This window comes from Mercenaria mercenaria, chromosome 16 (genome assembly GCF_021730395.1).
Source record: "Mercenaria mercenaria strain notata chromosome 16, MADL_Memer_1, whole genome shotgun sequence".
Lineage (NCBI taxonomy): Eukaryota > Metazoa > Mollusca > Bivalvia > Venerida > Veneridae > Mercenaria > Mercenaria mercenaria.
The window spans coordinates 64,706,149-64,726,125 of NC_069376.1; the positions used below are offsets into that span (position 1 = coordinate 64,706,149).

A 19,977-nucleotide genomic window follows, 5' to 3' on the forward strand; every position below is an offset into this window, starting at 1 on the left:
ACGGCGTTATATTCCAGTGAGGCAGCACTATAAAGCTGGGTATTATGCTCACTGCTGCAAGTAGAAGCCGTCATTTACCTGCCTAAACAATTGTTGAAAAAAAGACGTTAAACCCGAACACACACATTCAATAAGGATCTTTTGTATTGTTCTCGAAACATGAAATACGCGTCGATGTAACTGGTGCAGGATGGAAGATAAATTACCACACGTTCAATATGCATAGTACGGTGCCCCTAGAGTGACATGTTACGCACTTTTTTTCCACTTAGGTAATGTGAGACTTTTTTTATTTTTTTATTTCGTTTAAACGAAATAACTATTTCGTTTAAACGAAAAAAACCCCTATTTCGTTTAAACGAAATAAAAAATTCGTTTAAACGAAAAAAAAAATTTTTTTAAAACAAAATTCATTTGTTTTAAACGAATTAGGTTTTTCGTTTAAACAAAAATATTTTTTTTTTAAACGAAATAACATTTCTTTTTAATGAAATCACAAAACTCGTTTAATCGAAATAAATTTCGTTTAAACGAAATAACATTTCGTAAAAAACAAAATTGATTTCTTTTAAAACGAATTATTTTTTTCTTTTTAAACGGAAATTTGTTTTTTCTTTAAAAACGAAATGTTTTTTGTTTAAACAAAAAAAGTTATGTCGTTTAAACGAAAGGGATTTCTTTTTTTTAACGAAATAAAAAATGTCTCACATTACCAAAGGGGAAAAAAAAGTGCGAAACTGTCACTTTAGGGGCCCCGCGTAGCATGTGCCCACTAGGGAAATTTGCGTTTTATGTAAAAAGAAAGGGGTTTATGATTTTTTCCCCTTTCCCCGCCAAAAGGTAGGGTAAAAATTTTGCAGTGATTTTTTCCGACTTTTTCTGGTGAAGTGGGCCAAAACAATTCAGAAATCGGGCCCTTAAAAATAAATTATTCCCAGTAATGTGAAAAATTAAAACATATTTTTTTTTTGCATTTTATTCAAAATGCTCGGAATATTGTGAAAATTTTACGTGCATAAACTACAGAAAACTTTAGTTCGATAATTATATAATACTCCCTTGATAAACATTCTGCAGTTCTTGTCAGTAAATATACAGGGAAAGAATATTAAAATGTTCACTCTCACTGTTTAAAAAAGAATTATTAAATGTGTTGTATTCGTAATAATTGATTTCTACAATATATTTCGAATATAATTTTCACTTTTTCAGTCACTTTTAAGACAAAAAATTTGCCAAAAACTAAAAAGTTTTCCCGGCCGGGAAATTGTTTTTGGTAGGGGAAGATGGGGTTTGTTCTACCCGGTCCCTGCCCGGGTTGAAATCATTCACGGATGGGCACCTGGGGTCTTCCTCTACCATTACAATCGGGGTTTTTTCGCTTTGGGGAACTATAATTGTGTAAGTGTACGTTAAAACCCAACAAAGAAATTGGCTTTGATTAATCCTTCCATTGAAAAAAAGGCAGGGCAAATTGTTTGTTTGGGGTTCTATAATTTGCGAAAACGAAAGCTATTTAATTTATTTTATATTGTAAAAGTCTTGAATAATTTAATTTATTCAATGAATGAAAATATACATACAGGTGAATGAATGGGGGAAAAAAAATAGGTAAGTTTTGGGGGGGAAGGCTAACTATTTTTTCTTTTATAGTTTTTTGTTAGAAAACTTGAAAAAGTTTTTTATACATGTATAAGATTAAGCTGGCAGTATACCTTGTCACCGGGATAAATTCAAATAAGTGGAACCGTGTACTCGTGTAATTTAATGTTTTAGCTGCTTCAATCTCAAGTCCGTTTATCTCTGCCCCTTCAAGTACCCCATCCATTATCTAATATTCCGCTTTACTTTTGAATACAACTACATAAAAGCCACAAAATATTGTTCTTTTTGAAGGGGAAAATTTATAAAAAAAATTTGGAAAATTTAATGGTTTTTAAAAAATATTTTAAAATAAAATTAATTGCCCAAAAAATTATTACTTTCAAGAAAAAACTATCCCAATTTGCGCAGTAAACTAACACGTAACGGTTTTTTGACGTCGTTTATTTTCATTTTAAGGAAACAATGTTTTAAAAGCGTTTCTGCGGTATTTTTTTCGAATGTTTTAAAACTTTAAAGGGCATCAGTAGAGACGGTTTAATGTTTTTTTTTTTGAAGTTTGGGAATATACAAACATAGTACGTTTGCCGTAAACTTTTTCATGAATGGGTTCAGTTATTTTCCCGGGTTTCCGGCATGCGCACATCCCAAATTTTAAAGGGTTTTACTATCCCTTAAGAAACCCGCCCGCTTAGTTTCAGAATTAGGTAAAAGCGTCGGTCTACGGATGCGGGGTCGCGAGTTCGACCCTTGGGGGGCCCCCGGGTTTTTTTCTCTGTAGCTTTTTGAAAAAAACGACATTGTGTCTAAATCATAAAGTCTTCCACTTCTGTTTTATGTGGGGAAGTTGCAGTGAACGGTTTTACGGGATACAAAAATCTGGGAAAAAATGGTTAGGTTAATTTCCCCGCCGTTACTGACTAAAATGGGGGGGTTAAAACCAAAAAAAAAAAGGCCCCTTTAAAGACGGGTTTTAAATTGGGGGGTAAAATTTTTTTTTTCTGGTTCATGGTGGGGGAGTACCTGGTCGTCGGGGAGTTCGTGCACGTGTCTTGCAAACCTGGGGATGCAACACCGTGATAGGTCTTGTACAAGCCCTTATCATAGTCTCTCTGGTGACCACTGTTTCGGGGAATCCAGAGAAGACCGAATATGTATGCCTGGTGAATGTGTGGTGAGTATAGGGTTTTGATTAAATTACATTTAAAAATCTTTTTTTTCCTTAATTTCGAGAAAAATTTTTTAAAACAGATTGACACCCAGCCCAAAACTGTAACAAAGAGAAAAGTTTTAAAAGATGTGAGGAAAAACTATTACTATATTTTTTTAAAAAGGGCTGTGAAACTTAGTTACTGAAAAATTTTCGTGTTATGGGAAAAACACACGGGGGAATTATTTTTATTTTACAAATTTTTTGTGCCACCCCCCCACCTAGGGAGGGGGGGGGGGGGATAAGTTTTGCACTTTTTCCGCCCGGTCCGAGAATGTTGTGTGCGCCAAGCCCCAAAAAGTTTTTGAGTAGAGTCCCCAAAACTTTACGGGGAAATTTGGGTTAAGCTTGTGTAGTTGTGAAACCTGGGTTTCGCGCCCGGTTTTCCTTTCCCGGTCGTGAAAAAATTTAAAGGCCCCTAAATTAAATTTTAAAAATTTTGGGGTTATTTAATGTTGTTTTCCCCACTTTAGCTCCAAAAGTATTTGACCTAGGTCACCAAATTTTTCGGGAAAGGGTTGGTCAGCTTGTGCAGTTATGCACCTGGGTTTCGCTTTCCGGGATTCATTCAGTCTTTGTAGGGGAAAAAGGGCCCCCTGACTTATTTAAAAAATTGGTTATTTTAATTTTTGTGTCGCGCGTAGCCCCAAAATTTATTTAAACCGGGGTTCCCCCAAAGTTTACGGAATGTTAGTCAGCATGTACATTTGTAAAACCGGTGTTTCGTGTCCGGATTCATTGTGTGTGGGAGTTAAGGCCCCTGACTTATTTAAAAAATTGGTTATTTTAATGTTGTGTCGGGGCCTTTGCTCCAAAAGTTTTTGGGACCTGGGAGTCACCAAAGTTTACGGAATGTTGGTCAGTTGTGCAGTTTGCCCCCGGGTTTTTTCGCGCCCGGTTTATTCAGTATTTTAGAAGTTGGGGCCCCCTGCTTATTTTAAGAATTGGTCGTTTTAATGTTTTGTCGGCGTAAGCCCCAAAAATTTTTTGGGCCCTAGAGTCCCCAAAGTTTACGGGGAAGGGTTGGTCGCATGTGCAGTTGTGCACCGGGGGTTTCGCGGGGGGAAATTCGTTAAAGTATTTTTAGGAGTTAGGGCCCCCCCCTGCCCTAGAAAAAATTTCATTTTAATGTTTTGTCGTGCGTAGCTCCGAAAATTTTTTTCCAAAAGTCATAAAAGGAAATTTTTCTTGTCCAGATTTACTCAAAAAAAAATTTTGGGAGAAACATGTATAAAAATTTTGTACTTAAACCTGGGAATCATTGGAGGTTTGGGTTTTTATACCCTATAAAGTGTTCTATTTAGGTTTTTACCCCAAGTGGGGCCGGGAGTTTTCCCAAAATTAGTGAAAAATACACATACGGTTCTTAAATTTTGGGGGTTGGCAAACTTTTAAAAAAAAATTTGGGTTTAACCGGGATTTTTAAAACCCATGAGGGGGGGGACACACATTTATTTCCCAATTTAAAAAATTAAAAACGCATTTTTCCCCCCCCCGGTGCCCCAAAGGAAACACTCCCTTAATTTTCAAGCTTTATAAAACGGCTTTAAAGGTATTTAAAGGCCCCATTTGATTTTTAAGAATGACCTTTATTTGTTTGGAGGGGGTTAAGATTAAAAAGATGTAAACCCAAAAGTTCAAATGAAAACTTTTCCCAAATTTGCTTCAACCAGCGCAGTTTAAAAAACCCAAAAAACGGGAAAGTCTGAAATAAACAAAATAGATATTTTACCTGTAATTTGTGAAATGTTCGTGAGCATTTATAAATCCTTTTCAATTAATAATTTATCAAATAAAAAAAATCCAATTTTGTACAATAAATCAATAATAAGTCTTGAAAAAAGAAAAAAATTATAAAAGGGAAATTTTAAGGAAAACTTTTTTACCCCGGGGGTTTTTAAACCTTTTTCCCCCCTTTTAAAAAAATTTAAAGGAAAATGTGGGTTTTTAGGGGAAAAAATTAAAATTTATCTTCAAAAGGAGGTTACTATTGGGTTTATCTGATCCCTTTTAATTTAGCCCTCTGTGCCCACCCAAAAAAGAAAAAACTGTGCAAAAAACCCTTTTCCAGCATTACGCGGACCTGAGGTTAAAAAAAAAAGGGGCCGAGCTGATCTTTTTAAATGTTTTTTTTGGTGTAAAAAACATTCCCAACTGAGTTCTTTAAACTGGGGGGTTAGGGTTTCATTTGTACAGGGGATTTCCTAATTAGATGTTTCAGGCGGCGTAAACTGACACAATTTGATTTATAAATGAGAATTTACGCAAAATGTGAGAACACAGTGAGAACACAACCATATAATTCGAAAATATCGTGATCGGAGGTACTACAGTTTTCTGGATATGAAGACTTTACTATTTAGAGGAATGCGCAGGATTTGGGGGGCATTCGTGTCATTTGTTCTTAAATTTACCCTTTTTTTGTAAGAGGTTTAAACAAAAAAACCTCCCCTCTTGTTCAAATTTCTTTTAATTTTTCCCAAAGTCCTTTTTAAAAGGGGAAACCCGATTAAGCCAAAATTGGGGGCCCGGGCCCCCGTGTTCCCCAAAAACATTTTCGTTCAGCTAAATTTGATAATGAAATTTTGTTTTCATTTAATCTAAATTTGCTTTTTTTAAAATTTAAAATTTTAAAGTCAATAACTATTTTAAGTGACTTTTCCCTTTAGGGTTGATCGTCTCGTTGGAATTTAAATTAAAGTTTTAGTAAAAAATGATTTAAAATTTTCCCAAAACGAAAAATCAGTTTGAGGCCAAAAAATTTTTTTGTAAACCCCCAGGGGCCGGGGCCCTTTTAAAATTCGGAAAAAACCAAAGATGGTTTTACTCTGCTATGCCAATACCTAAAACTCTAAAGTTACAATCGTGTGAGTACTCTGCATTTCCATTACATTTGCAACAATAGGTATGCCGATAAATGGAATACTATTTCTATAGTAAAAAGTGTACCCTATTACAATTTTTTTTTACTTCACTTGTATTTCCCTAGTTAAAATTCCCATTCCGCAGCGGTTAATAAGTTTTTTATGTTTGACACGTAACATCATGATGTTTCACCCCCAAAAAAAACACATAAAATTTATGGTGTTTTTTGGGGTTTTTCCAAAAAAAGTTGTTTAAAGTTTTTTCCCTTGTAACATCAAAACGTTTAAAGGGTTTTTCTTTAAATTTTCTTTTTTTTGTTTGATAGGGCATTTTTTGGGAAAATTTTTATATTTTTTAGCTTTATTTTCAAGCAAAAAGTAATTTCCAAACGTTTAACCCCATTATATTGTTAAAAAAATCAAGATATTTAAAAAAAAGCAACCCCCTCCTATTAAAATGTTTGATTTTTTTTTTTTATTATTATCTTTTTTTTATTTTTTTTCTTTTATTTTTTTTGGTTTAAAGGGTTTTTAAAAAGTTTGTATTTTTTTACTTGGATTTAGAAAAAATTTATTCTTTTTGTCTTTAGTTTAAAAGCCATTGGATGCATTTTGAATTTTTCTGACATTCTAGAGACAATATTGGCGTTTCTCATTCCAGGGAAAATTTCGGGGAGAAAAAGGACACAAACATCATATGGTTTAAAAATCAAAAAAATTGGGCTATTTTCACTGGAAAAAGCCATTTTAAAATACAAAGAATTAGGGAAATTTAAAGATTATTTGTTATGTGTTTGAAAAATCTTATTAAGGGTTTGGAAAAAGTTCCCCGTGAGTTGCTTTGCCTGTATTGATTTTCTACCTTTAAAAAGGGGGCTTATTTGCTCTTGTCCCCACCCAAAAAAACACTTCTTTCGGGGTTTTGATCTTCTAAATCTTATCGTTTGAGGGACACCCATTTTAAAAAAATCTCATTACATGCAAAAAGTTTTCTAAAAAGAATTTGTGCAAATGGGGGAAAAATTAGGACCTATTTACTTAAGGGCCCCCTTTTTAAGCCCCATTTTCGGGCCGAGGGTTTTTTTAAAATTTTTCCAAATTTCAAGTAAGATATCTTGCTTTTTATGTAACAGATGGTGAATGGTCAAATTGGGGAGGGTTTGGGGGTAAGTTGTGGGCAGCCCGGGAGGGGTGTTTGAAGGTTTGTTTGCGAAAATGTTCAAATCCAAAGGGCCCTTTTTTTTTTGGGGAAATATTGTGATGGAAGTTTCCCGGGAAAAGGTGAAACCCTTTTCAATTAAAAAAAACGTTTTCCAGGTATGATACACAAAAACCCTTTCAGGTTGATTGACAAAAGGGAAATTTATTTTTTAAAAGCCTGTTTGAAAAAAAGACTTAGTTTATAACGCGTGGGCCTGTCCGTCTGTCTGTCTGACCGTCAGTTATACTTCATGTCCGGAGCATAACTCAATAATTAAATTTAATGCATTAAAAAATTTAAAAAGTGGCCCTATTGGGGAGATAGCATACTTAAAAGGCAGTGTGCAAAGCACATAAACCCTTTGGACGGCCCCGCACTATTTATGCATCTCGCCAGGGATATGATGGGTTTTTACAACACAGAAAAAGACCCTTACTCGACCTTCAGCTTTTCCCGGAAAATAAAAAATGAAAGTAGAAATGCTAAACTTGAAAAAAGAAAAAACCCCCATTTTTATTCGTGTAGTCAGGGGTCCGCGTTTGGGGTCACCCCGTTTAAATGTATTTGGGGGTGGACAGTTTTAATCTATGGGGGAAAAAAAAAATTTTTGGGTCTGGATAAAAAAGAAAAACCCACAGGGGGGCCGTCACGGGCAAGGGTACATTGCTTAAAACCCGTCAAAAAAAAACACGCATTTTTGGCCCTAGATCACCCTTCCCCGCCCATTTTTTTCCAAGTCACCGCATTTTAAAAAAATTTTTGAGCAGTTTAATTTTTTTTTCCGTAGAAAAAAATTTTTGAATTTGGAAAATGCGAGACAGCGTTGACACGGTTTTTTTCATACCGTACAAAACAGCTTTTTTCATTCACCGGTGCAACGTTTTTCAATTTTACCGCATGCTTAAAAAGGCCAAAAAGTAACATGGAGGAAAAAACTATTCAAAAGCAGGTCGATTGTATGTTGTTCAAAAAATTTTTTTTTTTTTTGAGAGCGTCTCCGGCTTTTTGGGATCGGGCCCCCGAGGGAAAAAACCCTTCCCCTTTGAACCCCCATCCCCACTCGTGGCCCTTTTTAGAGCTTGACAGCATGACATTGATAAAATTTTTGGAAACCCCTTTTTAAAACGCTCAAAAAGTCATTTTTGATGTTGTCTGGGAGTGGGCAGTATAAAGCCTCAGAGGGAAGATATAACCGTATTTTAGGCTGCCCGGGCCTAGAAATTTCAGAAAAAATTTTCAAAAAAAAGGTTTTGTATAATTTTAAAGTTGTTTCTACGGAAACGTGAAAAGGGGAAACGACGCTAATACGTTTTAGTACGTTAAAGGGTGCGGAAAGGATTTACTAGGTTTTTGTCAAAGGTTTAGGTTAAAATGGAACTCAAAGTTCAAAATTTTTACACTATATTTTTGTATCTGGAGCCCTAACTTTAAATACAAATTTAAGGTATTTTACTTTTTAAACTTTGGCCCTACAGGTAGGTGGGAAAAGAGACGATATGCAGAAGCATGAAAAAAGGTCTAAGGTCAATGTCAGGCAATGTCAAAAACGGTCGGGCAGATTTTTGTGTCAAAAAAAAAAATACTTGAAATACCCTTCAGGTATTTACTTCAAACTTGGAATTTTAGGTAGGTAGCTCTGAGAAAAAATTTAAAATGTAGCATGAAAAATGGTCTGTAGGTCACCTTTTTTTCATTAAAAATTTCCCGACCTTTCAACCCCACGGCCCCCCCCCACCAAAAAACCCCCACCCCCACCTCTGCAAAAAGGAAAAACTCACTACAAATCGCCCTTTTTTGGGTTTGTAAAAACTGTCCTCCTTTTATTTTTTGGGCTACGCACAAAATTTCAATTTTTACTAGTATTGAATTTAAACATGGGGAAAAAAGATCGTTGGTGAAGAAAAGGTTTTCGGAGTCAAAATCCCCATTACTCAAAACCCCGAACCCCCCCCCCCCAACCCCCCCCCTCCCCCCTACTTTGTATTGACTTTAAACATGGAAAAAAGATCGTTGGGAGGGGAAAAAGGTTTTTGGAAATACAAAAATCCACATTTCTCAAATCCCCCCCCCCCTCCCCTCCCCTCCCCGCCTTTCTAGTTTTGACTTTTTAAAATTTGGGAATTAAAAAATCGGGTTTGGGGGGAAAAGGTTTTTTGGAGTTTCAAAAATCCACATTACTCATATCCCCCCCCCCCCCCCCCCCCCCCCCACATCCCCCCCCCTCCCCGCTACTAGTATTGACTTTAAACATGGAATAAAGATCTTTGGTGAGGAAGAGGTTTTCGGAGTACAATAATCCACATTACTCATATCCCCGCCCCCCCCCCTCCCCTCCCCTCCCCGCTACTAGTATTGACTTTAAACATGGAATAAAGATCGTTGGTGAGGAAGAGGTTTTCGGAGTACAATAATCCACATTACTCATATCCCCGCCCCCCCCCCTCCCCCCCCCCCCTCCCCTCCCCCGCTACTAGTATTGACTTTAAACATGGAATAAAGATCGTTGGTGAAGAAGAGGTTTTCGGAGTACAATAATCCACATTACTCATATCCCCCCCCCCCCCCCCCCCCCCCCCCCCCCCCCCCCCCCCCCCCCTCCCCGCTACTAGTATTGACTTTAAACATGGAATAAAGATCGTTGGTGAAGAAGAGGTTTTCGGAGTACAATAATCCACATTACTCATATCCCCGCCCCCCCCCCCCCCCCCCTCCCCTCCCCGCTACTAGTATTGACTTTAAACATGGAATAAAGATCGTTGGTGAGGAAGAGGTTTTCGGAGTAAAAATAATCCACATTACTCATATCCCCGCCCCCCCCCCCCCCCCCCTCCCCTCCCCGCTACTAGTATTGACTTTAAACATGGAATAAAGATCGTTGGTGAAGAAGAGGTTTTCGGAGTACAATAATCCACATTACTCATATCCCCGCCCCCCCCCCCCCCTCCCCGCTATTTCACAATCCTACCCCCCACCCCCCGCCATTTCACAATCCTACCCCCCCCCCCGCTATTTCACAATCCTACCCCCCCCCCCCCCCACTATTTCACAATCCTACCCCCCCCCCCCCCTCCCGCTATTTCACAATCCCACTCCCCACTGCCAAAATACATTCCACATATCCCACACATGCCCTATATCTTTTTTCTTTAAATTTTTCTTCTTCCTTTGATCAAGATTTTCGCGCTTTGCAGAGCTCTTGTTTTACATAAATCACTATTTATTAATAGGCTAAACAAATTAAAAATACAATTTAAAAGATGACCAGAAGTCTGTTTTACTAACGCTTGATTGTAAGTTCTGAAAGAACAAATACATCAACATTTTAATACATTCTTGTTCTAAGTAGCATATTGATTTAAAAGGATGGGTTTTTTTTAAGAAATCAGGTTCCAAGACTGATTGTAAATTGATGTTATCTTGTGTAGAAATCGTGATTGTAATGACTCAATATTCGTCTGCAATTGCGACTTTAGGTAAATGAATTATCGTTTTGTGTACATAATGTACATTGAAGAGAAGTGTCTAGAAGATATTTTGAATTTATCTCGTTATATGTTATATTCCAAAAGCGATTACACGTTTTTGGTGAAATTATTAAACCATTATTTTGTATATATTTAAAATAAAGGTGAGGTCATTTTCTCTGGTAAGACTTCCTTATTATGGCAGATATTTTTGTCAGTGAAACAAACTTATCGTGTTATTGTGTTTTTTACTTTTTCTACGCATAATTGTAAACACATCTGGTTATAACATGTGAATCTTAATGATGAAAAGGAACATTACTGATTTAATATAATAATTTCATACAATTTTAAGTGTATCATGTGTCTTTTTTGCAAATAACCTAGAGCAGACTCAGTATTATTTTTATGATGTAAATGTAAATCCTTTGTACATGAAGCGTTGATCTGTAGGTATTCTCTAGTTATGATTCATGTTTTACAGAACACAATGTGGCATTCACAGCGTACAATTTATACAGGAATTCGTCAAGCTATACTACCCTCCTGTTCCAGAACACCCACATCAACAATGGAAACGCATATAGCACCACCACTGGAAAATTTACATGTAATGTTCCTGGTGTGTACCATTTTGTTGTGCCTTTAACAAAGCGCTATCAAGATATTAACTCTGTATATGCATATATGAAAATCAATGGTAGCAATAAGCTTGCACTGTTCTTACGCCCTAAAGACAATAACTACAATGAAGCATACATGTTGACTGGTGCTGGTACCTTCCATCTGAACCGAAATGATGTCGTATATGTTTATGGAGTTCCTAACTATTTTTATAGTGGTTCTAATTCTTACTTCACTGGTTTCTTGATAACCCCTGACCAATAACGTCAGTTTATTAATTATTGAATAAACTAAATCATACAAACATCAGAAATATAATGTAGAAAAAATCTATTAAATAAATCATTTTGATAATAGTTAAAGATGATAATGAGAAGTAAGCCACATTTTATGGTGACAAATGTATTTTTAAGTTGAAGAAGTATCATTTATTACACAGAAATTTGGGGAATTCATAATAATTGATGGCTATTCTGTCTCAAAATGTAACAGGAAGAAAGGTTTTAAAAAGCAACATGAAAAGTCAGTAATACATTTTAATTCTTTCATTGCTTAGTGTTTGATTAAAGCAAGATTTCAAAATGGTAGTCTATGGGACAATTTCAATTTTGGTGAGACCTCCTCGCGTATAGAAAAATCCTGCAGTTTTTTTGTTTGTTTTTTTTCATGAAACCTTACACAGTTGCACATTCACCAGTATTCTATCAAAAGGTTAAATAAAGTTGCGTTAAAACTTTTCATTTTACATAAGCTAAAAGGTTGATATCATAGAAAGCTGTTCCAGATATGTTGTGCATCCATGTGTAAAATAATCCCACAACAACGTTTGTAAGTTTAACAAATAGACGAAAAGAACAAGACAGTTATACTTAGGAACACAGTGGAACACCGCTGGGACAGTCAGAGACCAGTGGCGCTATGGTTAGCAGGTTGGACTTTAACGTCAGCGGTCTGGGTTCAATTCCCGGTCGCGGCTGACATCCCGACTAGTGTTCAGTGCTGTGTGATTTACTTAAATTAGTACTGTCTCCAGCAGTATCGGCCTAGACTGGATGCTAGGGAGGTAAATATGAATCCTGCCGTGGGCTCGGTTGGAAATAAGGTGTTCCATCCATTCATGGTTGGACCTTTGCCGACTACCCACGTTAAGCAAGAAACTTTACTCTTTTTTTATAACTTTAGCAGAAATGAAGTGCCATGTTTATTCTATGAATTTACTACAGCTTTTAATAGGATTACAAAATCTAAAAAAGCAGTGTGAAAAGTTTACACACAATTTGGTTTCTAGATATATTATTTACTATCTCTAGCGGACCTATCCGCAAACAAATGCTTGAGTTCATTGTAGTGATAGTGTTTCACATGAGTTTCAAAATGAATGAAAAATATATTTTTTCCATATAAAATAAGAAATATGCCTTTTGTATCACTGTTCCGAAGTATTATTTATAGGTTATTAGCTTTGTATCGGGAAATATGCACGAGTTCTTCAGCGGAAATATTGCGCGACTTTAGGAGCGCAATATTCTTCCGCTGAAGAACAAGTGCATATTTCCCGATGCAAAGATAATAACCTTTTTATTACATACGCATCTACAGGTATAAATATTATATAAATATCATAAATATGTTCAATAGCCTGATTAGGATTGACAATACTGAACTAAATAGAAAAAATAGTGCAACAACACACACTGAATTACGTCACGCACCCGATATGAAATTCAGGCGTCAGTGTATGGAAAAATATTGACGTTTCCGGTACCAGAGTAACATAACGGGGAATAAAAACGAGTATGTAATAATGACAGTATATTACTTTTAAGCTATTTGTGCATGTTTAGTTAATTATTAATAACTTCATATAGTATTGTTATCTGTATATGTATATATTTTGTATATTCTTGTAAAATTGTAATGAATTCGCTCATTGTATATCTATATTATACATTTTGTAAATATGTTCTTCTCTCCCTCGAGGAAGAAATAAAAGTATCTATCTATCTTTCTGTTACCCGGTGAAAATGTTAAATAACTTAAAGCCACAGTAAAGTTCTGGAATAAGATATATATTCTCCCCAATTCACGTCAGATGTTGTCAAATACATACATTAATAATCATTGCGCGTAAGTGTAATGAATTAAATAATTTTAAATGTGGATGTACTAATGTCAAATTAGTCAGTAGTCATGTGTTAACTTTCAAAAATGGACCTTCCCCAAAAAGGTCATTTACCTGTTAGTAAGGATTATCTTAGGGGTGCATGATGTTCCTTTATGTGTATCATTAAAACGGTTATTTATATAATCACATGTGGTTTACCTATAGATAGATATATATCAGTCTCTAATAAATATGTGAACAACCTTTGTCACAGGTCATTAAAATGTAAACAAACACTGTTAAATTTACTAGTGGACAAAAACAAAAGTGAACGCTATGCTGCTTTATTGCAAAATATTCTAATAGTAAGTGCGTAAATAACTGGGGATCGACCATGTTTATTTGGTCTAAATTAACATATGTATTAAATAAAATAAGTACCTGATTGTCGCCGGAACTGAATTCTACAGAGTACTGTTTTTCATGTCCTACCAACACCCATCGTCTAATTATCAAACAGTTATTGTATTTTGGTAGGGTTGCAGGATAGAAGTATAGTAGGATGGCGATATAGTAGGTTAGGGACGGCAGGATGGTAGAACAGCGATGGTAGAATAGTACGATAGCGGTAGTATGACGGTAGGATAGATAAGGTAGGATAATATACTGCCATCCTACTATCGCATTCCTACCATCCTACTATCCTACCATCTTGTCATCCTACCATCGCCTTACGTTCTTTTCTAACCGCACATTAGTGCATACTGGGAGCTAGGGTGGCCATTTTCTTACTGTGCACCAGCAAAATGTGCGCCGTCATGATTAGCAGACGAACACGCAAAGTAATAGGGCAATAGCCACTAAGTAATATAACGTTGGAAGAAAAGGACAAAAGGCGATGGTAGGATAGTAGGATGGTAGAATAGCAATGGTAGTATAGTGATAGTAGGATAGTAGGACAGGAATATATTATTTTATCATCCGCTATCTTTCCATCCTAATATCACTATCCTATTATCATGCCATCGCACACCCTACCATCATACTATCCTACCATCCTACCATCGCGCTTTGATAAGTAGGCAATGGGCGATGTTAGGGTATGAACACATTTTTTTCCCGCATAATTGTGTTTTCATCTTTTATATTTTACATGTCCGTTTCTTTATCTACGATGTCCCTAACAGGACATCTATCTATCTATTTATACTGCAGAGAGGAGTGCTGCAGTATAAATAGATAGATAGTTGACCGCTCAATTAGAATAATGGTGAGAGTGGTATATGAAAGATCGATTAGAATCCTGATGAGCGTAGTAAGTAAAGGATCAATTGGGATCCGGGTAAGAGAGAAATGTGAAAGATCAATTAGACTCCTGATAAGAGCGTAATGTTTAAGGTTAATTAGAATTTCCTGATAAGAGCGGTAAATGCATTAATTAGATTAATAAGATTAATTAGAGTTCTGATGACAGCGGAATATGGAAGATCAGTTAGAATCCTAATAAGAGCAGTATGTGAAGACCAATCAAAATCTTAATGAGAGCAGTATGTGAAAGATTAATCAGAATCATTATGAGAACGGATTGTGAAAGATCAATCAGAATCCTTATGAGAACAGTACTTTTTCGACCCTTCTGTGCTGGTATAAAATATAAAAATAAATCAATGAAAAATAGCTACAGTTAGTCTTATACGGGAATATCCTTTCCGCAGCCTTAACGTACTAAAACGTATTAGCGTCTGATGGCCCTTTCACGCTTCCGTAGAAACAACATTTATTACACGAAACTTATTTTGAAAATATTTCTGAAATGTCTAGGTCTGCAGCTCTCAAATACGGTTATATCTTACATCTGAGGCATATACTGACACTCTCAGACAACATCAAAAATGACATTTTGAGCGATTTCATGATGTTCCAAAATTATCAATGTACCCTTGGTCCGTTACGGACCCCTGTGAGATTTCTGTTTATCCAGAGCTCAAATATTTTTTCATAGATTAAAAGCTGACATGCTGTACTAAAGCCCAGGTAATTTCAATTCGTAATAAAGTGCTGAAAATTGGCTCCCCAATAGAAAAAAAAAGAAGTCCACGCGCATACATTTAGACGGGGTGACCCCTGCGCGTGACCCCTGACTATCTACGAATCAAAATGCGGCTTTCGTTTTCAAGTTTAACATTTCTACTTTCATTTTATTTACTTCCGGAAATAGCTGAAGGTCGAGTGACGTCATTTTATGTGTTGTCAAAAACATACATATGCCTGGCGAGATTGCATAAATATGTGCTGGCCGTCCTAAGGATATGGGGTAATCGGGGATAGGTTCTCTTTTTGTCATTCAACGGGGACCAATTTTGGCCAAAATCACACGGACTTTTTATCTATAATATAAATGATGAAATGTATTCAGTGATTTCCGGCTCAAGTTTATGCTAATTTGTTTTAACTCGATTGTGATGAAAGCTTCAAGCTTATTGGAACCACTCTCGAGTTTTACTTCCACTGTTCGGTTGAAATGGTTTGGTCAATGACAATTAAACAAAATATGTGAAATTTGATGATCATGTTTTCGTCAGAAAACCTCAACAGTTGAACAAGTCTCGGTTTCTTTTTCGTTTTCACAGTATTGCAGCTGCTGCTCAGTACTGGCCTGTTTTCAAAATATTAACCCGACTCAGAGGTTGATGGAAAATTACTGCATAATATCGCACGAAACCATACGCGCTGCCCAGGGCTCGAACTCAAAGCTGCAGAGCTGGTTAACTTGTGTAGCGAGTACAGATAGATATATATAAAGCACGGGTTTTTCCGCGGTACAGGTTGCGTCTGATTGTAAATTATATTTTAGGTGATATCTTTTGTTTTTGGTACTTCGACTTGCAGGTCGAAACCAACCAGGAACTTTGACACATAAAATTGTTGATTGCACGTTTGTCTTTGACCAGCTGCCAAATGACCAGCTGCCAAATGGACTCTCACCAGAAGTGATTTGGTAACCTATCTGCGCATGTCCAGAGTCATCACTACACATTAGTCGAGTAGCATTAAAGGCTGTATCATCTTCAGTGAACTGGTTACTTTCAAGATGTTTCAAATTCAAAAAGGCTCACTAATTTATCTAATTAATGTCCCCGGAGGGCAAAACTGGGGATTTGACCGATATTCGTTCCGTCCTGCATTTGTTACTTTCAATATTTTAGTTACGTTCCTGTTACTAGTTTCTAAAAGAAACCCACTGGCTACACTAACAGACAAAATAAACAGTACAACACAATGTCGCATTGTTCTTGCTTGTTTCGGAACGAATATTGTAGTATACGTGTCCGCTCTAGAAAGACCTTTAGTGGGCTGATAAGATATCTTTTGTTACTACAATTTAGCCCGAGTTAATTTCGAAATGTCTCAACATTTCAAAATAAAGGAACCAACGCAGCATAATTGTAAATGAAATACACTTTTACGTGCCACTTAAAATTTCAAAAGGGTTTCGAATACATACGAGTACAAAGGATAAATGATGCTACATAGAATGACCGTATTTGCATGAGGATGGCGACCTTCGCAGTGGTTTCCAACGCTTGTTGTTCCGCTAGAGACATGTTATATCTCTGTGTAAAAATGAATCGTTGGATGTTGGAATGTGTTTTTATTCATTTAATCTAGCTGACTGTCTGAAACACTGTCGGTTTCCATGCATCCAGGTCACATTACAGAAGAAATATATACTAATACAGATTTAACTTAATGAAAAATGAGAATGTTCAACAAACCTTCTATGTGAATTGGGTACCATGACCTCTTTTATTTTCTGGTGAATGAGCAGGGATACCTATTATAGTATACTTTGTAAATATAATGAATTATTTCACATACGTATCATAGTTTTGCCTGACGTCAGTGTTATACATGTAGCAATGAAGTGACATTGCCAATTTATAAAATGATAAAGGCATAGTTACGCATAGTTAGTAACAGTACATTTATGGGTTAACGCATTTTTAGCTTTGATGTATTTACAGCTGGTGTGCCGTGCTAATAGGCAAAAGCTGAATGTCGTTTCAAATTGCAAAATGCTAACTGCATAATGCTAAATCAAGTATCGACTGTCAAATGGATACTGTCAAATGATAATTGCTAAATGTTAAATACATGCAAAAAGATTATTGTCAAATGTTTATTTAGGCCTTTTTATAACGTAGGTTTATCTCTTTTATCGTTCTGATCTTTCTTTCTAATCATATAGTTGACAATTTAAGTCCCACATTTGCTTTACCGCTAGAACCTGATGTTTTCTTTTAATCAGATTGGAGAAACATTATATGTTTTCAAATAATTGAAATGACATTCATCAGTTTATGAAGTACGATCCTTAACTCTTAATATAAATAATTCGACAATAAGCATTTATCAGTAGATACTCTATATTTAGTATTTGGCATTCAGCATTACGTTTAATGCTAATGCAATTTGACATTAAATATCTTTCATTTGTCATTAAGCATTTAGGGTGTGTTTTAAATGTTTAAAATTCAGTAATCATTTAGACGGAACAGTCGTCGGATAAAAAAAATGTTATTTACAATGAAGTCAACTACCCCTTAACAGAAATTTCAGCTTGATATCATACCGCTCTCGCTTTCTACAATTTATTGACATTGATGGGTTTTACGGCGCACCAACACAGTATAGGTTATATGGCGCCAAACAGGACTACAAATTTTGGTTCCACATCTCATTTACATCGAAATAAAAACATGAGGTATGGAATCAAAATTTGCACACCTGCTGGAATCACAGAGTTACTGCAAAACTAAGTGTTAAAAACACGAAAGTAAGATACAGGGCCCCTCTTGCAAGCCTACAGATCGCACAGACGTAAACAGTTTAAAAGTAGAAATCGACGTAATCGTCAAGGCCATTTTTTGGCACAAACACAAAATGTGTCTTAACTGGTGTTAAATAAATGTGTTGACATATGGATTTTAGTGCAAATAATTCAGTAAGTGAATAAATAAGAAAAAATGATCATATACACTATACCTTCGCATCAAAATGTAACGTGTCTTATCGTTCGCGTCATATCGTTACATGACGCAGAAGCCAGAGCACGTTGAAAATATCGCAAATTTAACAAACATGTTAGAACATACAAGGCGTATGATGGCTTTCTGTTCTGTTGTAAGCTAATACGGTTACAAAATCATTGAAAATTGTGATTACATCGACTGTTGTTCCTTACACTTTTTATAGCAGGCATTATATTTGCATAGAAATGTACTGTAGCATAGCTATATATACCCTACGGATGCTTCCATTACGTATTTTGAGAAACTCTCTGATTATTTGTCTGTTGTTTTAAAACATATAATAAAAATTACGCACATTCATTAATGGGTAATAGTGAAGGTAGGTTTTAAACACACACACATATCAATAATTTTACAAAAATAAGTTGGTGTGATTGGGCAGAAAAGTTAACTGCCAATATTACAACCACTTGTAATATTTATATGTACACATGTGTCGCAGCTTTGGAGTATGTGTAAATAGCGTGCGTTTCTTCACATATAGAAAAACAGCAGAGTATCAAATGATAAGACATACATGTATTTTAAAAGCAAACATTTATTTTCCATTGAACAAACTATATCACCATGCAAATTACATATATAATATGATATGAAAGAAAATCTATCTCATTGTACATAATTCAAGCATAATAGCTGACACTGAACAGTAAAAGCTGCCTTACACCTACATTCATTCTATTTGAAATATGGAAATACGTTCACTAAATGTTAACTAACCAGAGTTTCCCTCAGGCCGATTTTAGGATCGCGAGAGTTGCCGCACATTTCCTCTCATAAGCAAACTCAGTTAAACTGAGTCTACTTTCCAACGATATCATTACAGATTTTTTCATTTGAAAATAAGATGCTGTAGAAATATCTGTACGTTTATAATTATAAAGATTATATTAAAGACTTTCAGGTTCAGCCGGGGTTCGGGATTATTGAACAGTCTCAGAAAGCAACTTTACCATTGGTCAATTTTAAGAAAATATTTAGAACCAACCAATCAGACTGGCCTCCAAACATGGCATTACAACCTTGATTTTTTAGAGAATAAACAACAGATGTTTTATAATAAAATTTATTTGGAGATCCTTTGGAAACATTGAATACAACCAAGCAAAGTAATAGCAGACTCGGGTCATGAAAGGTATTGGAATATGCAACACCTCCTACGACCCCTAGCACCGGCTTAAATGGAACTCTATTACAGTGATATTGATCCCAAAGGACCAAAAAATATAACAACACAGATAATTCAAAAAAAAAAATAAGAGGATAATTTGAAATTCATCAATTTCTTTCATCAAAAAATACCAACATAACCTCTTTAATGATCAGCAAAAGTACTCACTCGGTTTCTTAAAGTTACTATAAAGGTCCGGAATAAGATTTATATTCTCCCCAAACCCACTTCCAGCCCTAACCAATACATGCCAATTGTTGTCAAACGAATGATCCGATAGTTTTAATAATCATTGCGATAATGGTTTGAGAGTAAATATCTAGGGATCGACCAAGTTTTTATTGTTGATTTTTTTCGTTTTCGTTTTCTTTCTTCTTTTTTTTGTGGGGTGGGGGGAGTGGTCGTCTAAATTGACAGATATGTACCTTATTTTTTAAATTACCTTCAAACACTTCAGTTGTGGCTTTAATTCATGAAGTGATAAAACAAGTGGACAAGTAAAAGCCACTGCTTAAAGTACTTTAAACAAGGCAATTGAAAAGTCGGACAAAATGTCTGTTTGAATCCAATATACGTCAAAAAATAAGGTTCCTACTTGCCTTGAAAGGAAACAGACAATGCTCACATAGGAAAATGAATCACGT

At 35.8% G+C, this 19,977-nt stretch overlaps 1 protein-coding gene across 1 annotated transcript in view; it reads left to right on the plus strand.

Moving 5' to 3' along the window:
• Positions 1 to 13,215, plus strand: part of LOC128549761 (complement C1q-like protein 3) — a 65,984-nt gene extending 52,769 nt beyond the window's left edge. The window contains exon 2 of the mRNA XM_053527272.1: positions 10,826 to 13,215. Coding sequence (XP_053383247.1) covers positions 10,826 to 11,229 — 404 coding nt within the window. The 3' untranslated portion in view covers positions 11,230 to 13,215. The remainder of the gene's footprint in view (positions 1 to 10,825) is intronic.
• Positions 13,216 to 19,977: the final 6,762 nt, after the last annotated feature.